Raw genomic sequence first — 6000 nt, 5'->3', positions numbered from 1 at the left:
ATGAGAGCTGATTTGGAGGTAGTCATCAGAATGTTCTCAGAGAGAACGGTGGTCAACATCACACAGTGGAGGAGTTGGATGTTCCAGTGGGAGGAGACCAGGCTGGTACACAGCAAGTCACCAAGCAATGATTCTGATGTTTTAACCTGGTGCAGTGTGTGGAGCCCCCTGACTATGTTTACTATATTACGTCTAGTCTATGAGACCAGGCTGGTAGACAGCAAGTCACCAAGCATTGATTCTGATATTGTTATTTTAACCTGGTGCAGTGTGTGGAGTCCCCTGACTAAGTTTTCCTTGCGGATAGCGATTTCAGATTTTCTGTGAACACACTGAAAAGTAATTTGACACCTAAGTTGATCAGTCAGCACACATTTGGATTATAAATGTCAAGACGGCAGGAGAGGGAGTTTATGCCAGAGCTGTCATTTATTCGACAAATGTTTGAAATGCAATGCTGTCAGTCTGGTAAGCATGCACAACTGAGGTTAGGTTTCCATGGGCATTTGGGTTTCTTAATTTTATGCAGTTCAACATCACTAACTTACTGTATCTCAACAAACCCATTTGTTTTCTTGGCTATGGTTTGTGGTCTTGGTTCTTCTTAGGAAATGTAGCATAGCTAACTGCAATGTTAGTCCTGTCTGACACATTTGATCAGTGCAATAAACATGATGAGTATTTTTATTTATCCATTATTTTACCAGGTGAGATGACTCAGAACACATTCTCAGCAACAACCTGGGAAATAGTTACAGGGGAGTGGAGGGGGATGAATGAGCCAATTGTAAACTGGGGATTATTAGGTGACTGTGATGGTTTGATGGCCAGATTGGGAATGTTAGTTACAGGTCTCCTGACTTTAACATCCCATCCGAAAGACAGCACCCTACACAGGGCAGTGTCCCCAATCACTGCCCTCGGGAATTGAGACATTTTTAGACCATAGGAAAGAGTGCCTCTTACTGGCACTCCAACACCACTTCCAGCAGCATCTGTCTCCCATCCAGGGACTGACCAGGACCAACCCTGCTTAGTTTCAGAAGCAATCCAGCAGTGGTATGCAGGGTGGTATACTGCTGGCTATAAGTATGGCAGTTTCCCAAAGTTTGGTGGTTTTAGACTTAACGTAACTAACATTAACTAAATAATAATGTTTTGTGTAAGAAAGTATGATATATTGTCGTGCATGAACTGGCCATACACGTTAGCTAATGTTAAGTCTTACGTTGGCTAAGGTTAATTAGCTAGCTAAAGTTAATTAGCTATAATAGCAGCCAAGGACATTAGCTAATTTATTTGTGCATCTTTCTTTATGCTCTGGTTACATCTAAGTGTCTAGTTTACACAAGATGATTTCAGCATTATGTGAAAAATCTTATTGGCAAAATATAGCTTGCTAGCTAGCGTTCCCTACTTATTGGTTAACTACCTAGCCAATGTTAGCTCTCACTTGACTGGTATAACATTATGTTAGCTAGCTAGCTCATCAAAACAAAAGCACATTCATCGGCTAGCTACATTTACATCTTTGTTTGCTAGCTAGCTTTATGCTGACTGGTGATAGCTAGCTACAGAGGCTAGCTGCTGGACTTTGTACAAGCAAGCTAATGTTAGCTAGGTAGCATTAGCTATTTAGCTACCTAGCTAATCAAAATATCTCTTTAAATGTATTGATTACCCTCAGCTATATGGTGGTATGGAAGCTATCTATATACAATAGTCTTGGTTTGTTCCATACACTTCTTATGACTGGCAGCATGGTGTTGTTAAAAGCAACTGACCTAAAAAATAGTTTAGCATGGTCCGAAATGCTACCAAAAGGTAGCACATCGTTGTTTCTTAACGGACAGAAATGTGCACGTGAGGCCGATTTGAAATTATAAATTTAACAAAAACTATTAGTCAATCAGCCATTTTTTAAGTCCAATGGTCACTTTATGGAGGGTATAGCCTTGTTTTAATCCGCCATCTAGAATTTGACCTAGGTAGGCGCAAAAAAACACGCTTCGCCATCTGGCAGTCCGACGGACGAATCTGGGTTTGGCGGGTGCCAGGAGAACGCTACCTGCCCCAATGCATAGTGCCAACTGTAAAGTTTGGGGGAGGAGGAATAATTAGTTGTTTTTCATGGTTCGAGCTAGGCCACTTAGTTCCAGCGATGGAAATCTTAATGCTACAGCATACAATTACATTCTAGACAATTCTGTGCTTCCAACTTAGTTTGGGGAAGGCCATTCCCTGTTTCAGCATGACAATGCCCCAGTGCACAAAGCTAGGCCCATACAGAAATGGTTTGTCGAGATCAGTGTGGAAGAACTTGACTGGCCTGCACAGAGTCCTGACCTCAACCCCATCGAACATCTTTGGGATGAATTAGAATGCCGACTGCGAGCCAGGCCTAATAGCCCAACATCAGTGCCAAACCTCACTAATGCTCTTGTGGCTGAATGAAAGCAAGCAAGCAATGTTCTAGTGGAAAGATTTCCCATAAGAGTTGAGGTCAATATTGCAGCAAAGGGGTACCAACTCCATATGTATTGTGCATAGGGGCATTGTCATGCTGAAACAGGAAAAGGCCTTCCCCAAACTGTTGCCACAAAGTTGGAACTACAGAATTGTCTAGAATGTCATTGTATGTTGTAGCGTTAAGATTTCCCTTTACTAGAACTAAGGGGCATAGCCCAAACCATGAAAAACAGAGCTTGACTTTGTGCATCGTGATCTTAGGCTCGTGTGCCCCTGTCACTCACTCACTCACTCACTCACTCACTCACTCACTCACTCACTCACTCACTCACTCACTCACTCACTCACTCACTCACTCAAAGCGTGTTCCCCTCCCTAACGGTGGCTGTGCCTCTGTCTCTGTGGCCGGTTGTCTCTGTGTCCTTCTAGTGGACCTGAAGGTTGACAGGCGTCGTCTGAAGCCCTCTCCAGAGAAGAAGTAGAGCAAGGGGTCGAAGCAGGAGTTGGAGGCAGCCAGACAGAGTGTCACCACCACACTCTTCTGCATGTACACCAGCTCCGAACAGGAAGTGGCAGTCTGGGACAGGAAGCTGAGGTGGACGGAGCGTTGGACGTGGTACGGCATGAAGCACAGCAGGAATGCTAGCATCACTATTACAATCATTCTGATAGCCTTAGACCCCACCCCCTTCTGGCGCTGCGCAGTGTGTTGCCGTGACAGCAGAGCCCGGATAATCCCGGCATAGCACAGCAGGATGACCAAGAAAGGAAGCACGAAGCCCACGACCAATGAGAAGTAGTTGAGCATGATGAGCTTGCTAAGCCCGCCCCCTGTTCTGCGCTCTGGAGGCTCGAAGCACTTGGTCTTATTGGTGGCTGGGTCGAGGTGCTGACCAGTCATGAGGAAGGGGGAGGAGACAGTGCAGATGAACACCCAGATACAGACACACACCAGACGGGCGCGACGCTCTGAAACCAGGCGCAGGTTCTGCACGGGAAACACGATGGCGAGGAAGCGTGTGACGGACATGGCGGTCATGAAGAACACGCTGCAGTAGAGGTTCACGTAGAGGGCATAGGACGAAACCCTGCACAGGAAGTCTCCCAGGTTCCACTGACCCTGAGGGAGATGGTCAAAAACAACAATAATCTATATTTTAATAGCATCTCAAAGACCTGGATTCATTCAAAGGTGCTTTGTCGGCAATGTGCCTTTTAAAAGGCAATTTCTCCCGAAGTAAATTATCTGTAAAAGTCAAGTGAAATGCGCTTGTCGACAACTCACCTTTGATTGAGTTCGTCCAAAACGATGTTACAGAGCACAACCCCCCAAAAAACAAGAAGTAGAAATAGTCCTACCTTATTAACGTAGTAGAGGACCCGTAGCGGTAGCGTGGAGACACACAGCAGGTCGGACACGGCCAGGTTCAACATGTAGATGTGGAACGCAGAACGCTGACGGAACGTTTTAACCAGAACCAACAGGGCGAAACCATTACCGGCCAGGCCGAACACCGTGATGATAGAGTACACAGTAGAGTACACCTGGAGAGACAAACACCTGGTTACAGACAGTAGAATCCACCTGTTAAAACATAGATATCTGGTTACAGACAGAGTACACCTGGTAACACACAGATACACCTGGTTACAGACAGAACGTAGAATGTGGCAGGGCTTGCAAACCATTGCAGATTACAAAGGGAAGCACAGGCGAGAGCTGCCCAGTCACACAAGCCTACCAGACAAACTAAACTAGTTCTATGCTCGCTTCGAGGCATATAACACGGAAACATGCATGAGAGCACCAGCTGTTCTGGAAGACTGTGTGATCGCGCACTCTGCAGCCGATGTAAGACCTTTAAACAGATCAACATTCACAAGGCCAGACGGAATACCAGAACGTGAACTCCGAGCATGAGTTGACTAACTGGCAAGAATCTTTGCTAATATTTTCAACCTATCCCTGTCCGAGTCTGTAATACCAACATGTTTAATTTTTTTATTTGACCTTTATTTAACTAGGCAAGTCAGTTAAGAATAAATTCTTATTATCAATGACTGCCTAGGAACAGTGGGTTAATTGCCTGTTCAGGGGCAGAAAGATTTCTACCTTGTGTGGGTAGGTTTCTGTGGTCATATTGCCAGGACCGGACGGTGGAGTGGGTGGCGTTCATCCCCTGCGCAGAGATGGCCCAAAACTCACTTTTTGATTTTGGTACCATTCCATACATGAAGGGAACATTTTGTAATTTGCTGTTTGATTGATGAGAAACTCCATATTGCAAATGCACGGTCCCTTACTCAACTTCCGCTAATGTTTCTAAAATTCGCCGACAGCGCTGGGCCGTACGCAGCGGCTATGTGAGAATGCTATTCATTGACTACAGCTCAGCGTTCAACACCATAGTGCCCTCAATGCTCATCAATAAGCTAAGGACCTTGGAACTAAACACCTCCCTCTGCAACTGGGATCCTGGACTCCCTGATGGGCCGCCCCCAGGTGGTAAGGGTAGGTAACAACACATCCGCCACGCTGATCCTCAACATAGGGGCCCTTCAGGGGTGCATGCTGTGTCCCTTCCTGTACTCCCTGTTCACTCATGACTGCACAGCCAGGCATGACTCCAACAACATCATTAAGTTTAACGATGAGACAACCGTGGTAGGCCTGATCACCGACAACGACGAGCCAGTCTATAGGGCTGTGTGGTGCCAGGACAATAACCTCTCCCTCAACGTGATCAAGACGAAGGAGATGATTGTGGACTACAGGAAAAAGAGAATTGAGCACACCCCCATTCTCATCGACTGGGCTGTAGTGGAGCAGGTTGAGAGCTTCAAGTTCCTTGGTGTCCACATCACCAACAAACTAACATTCTTTAAAAAAATACATTTTTAAAAATTTAACCTTTATTTAATCAGGTAGGCTAGTTGAGAAAAAGTTGTGTGACCTGGCCCAGATAAAGCAAAGCAGTGTGACACAGACAACAACACAGAGTTACACATGAAGTAAACAATAAACAAGCCAATAACGCAATAAACAAGTCAATGACACAGTAGAAAAAAGAAAGTCTATATACAGTGTGTGCAAAAGGCATGAGGAGGTAGGCAATAAATAGGCCATAGGAGAGAATAATTACAATTTAGCAGATTAACACTGGAGTGATAAATGAGCAATAATATAATATATAATAATAATAATATAATAATAATATATAATAATAATATAATAATATAAGTCCATAATATGGTCCTTCTGTAGCTCAGTTGGTAGAGCATGGCGCTTGTAACGCCAGGGTAGTGGGTTCGATTCCCGGGACCACCCATACGTAGAATGTATGCACACATGACTGTAAGTCGCTTTGGATAAAAGCGTCTGCTAAATGGCATATATTATTATTATAAATGAGCAGATGAAGAAGTGCAGGTAGAGATACTGGTGTGCAAAAGAGCAGAAAAGTAAATAAAACAAAAACAGTATGGGGATGAGGTAGGTAGATTGGGTGGGCTATTTACAGATGGACTATG

At 44.6% G+C, this 6000-nt stretch overlaps 1 protein-coding gene across 1 annotated transcript in view; it reads right to left on the bottom strand.

Annotated features, from left to right (window-relative positions):
• Positions 1 to 405: 405 nt before the first annotated feature.
• LOC118382620 (cysteinyl leukotriene receptor 1-like) overlaps positions 406 to 6000 on the bottom strand; it is a 32704-nt gene continuing 27109 nt past the window's right edge. Inside the window, exons 4-5 of the mRNA XM_052517662.1 lie at positions 3829 to 4014; positions 406 to 3589 (exon numbers count right to left, since the gene is read on the bottom strand). Of these exons, the coding sequence (XP_052373622.1) occupies positions 2822 to 3589; positions 3829 to 4014 (954 nt within the window). The 3' untranslated portion in view covers positions 406 to 2821. The remainder of the gene's footprint in view (positions 3590 to 3828; positions 4015 to 6000) is intronic.

Source organism: Oncorhynchus keta, unplaced genomic scaffold (assembly GCF_023373465.1).
Source record: "Oncorhynchus keta strain PuntledgeMale-10-30-2019 unplaced genomic scaffold, Oket_V2 Un_scaffold_9322_pilon_pilon, whole genome shotgun sequence".
NCBI classification, from domain to species: Eukaryota; Metazoa; Chordata; class Actinopteri; order Salmoniformes; family Salmonidae; genus Oncorhynchus; species Oncorhynchus keta.
This window is presented reverse-complemented; position numbering and strand designations above follow the sequence as displayed.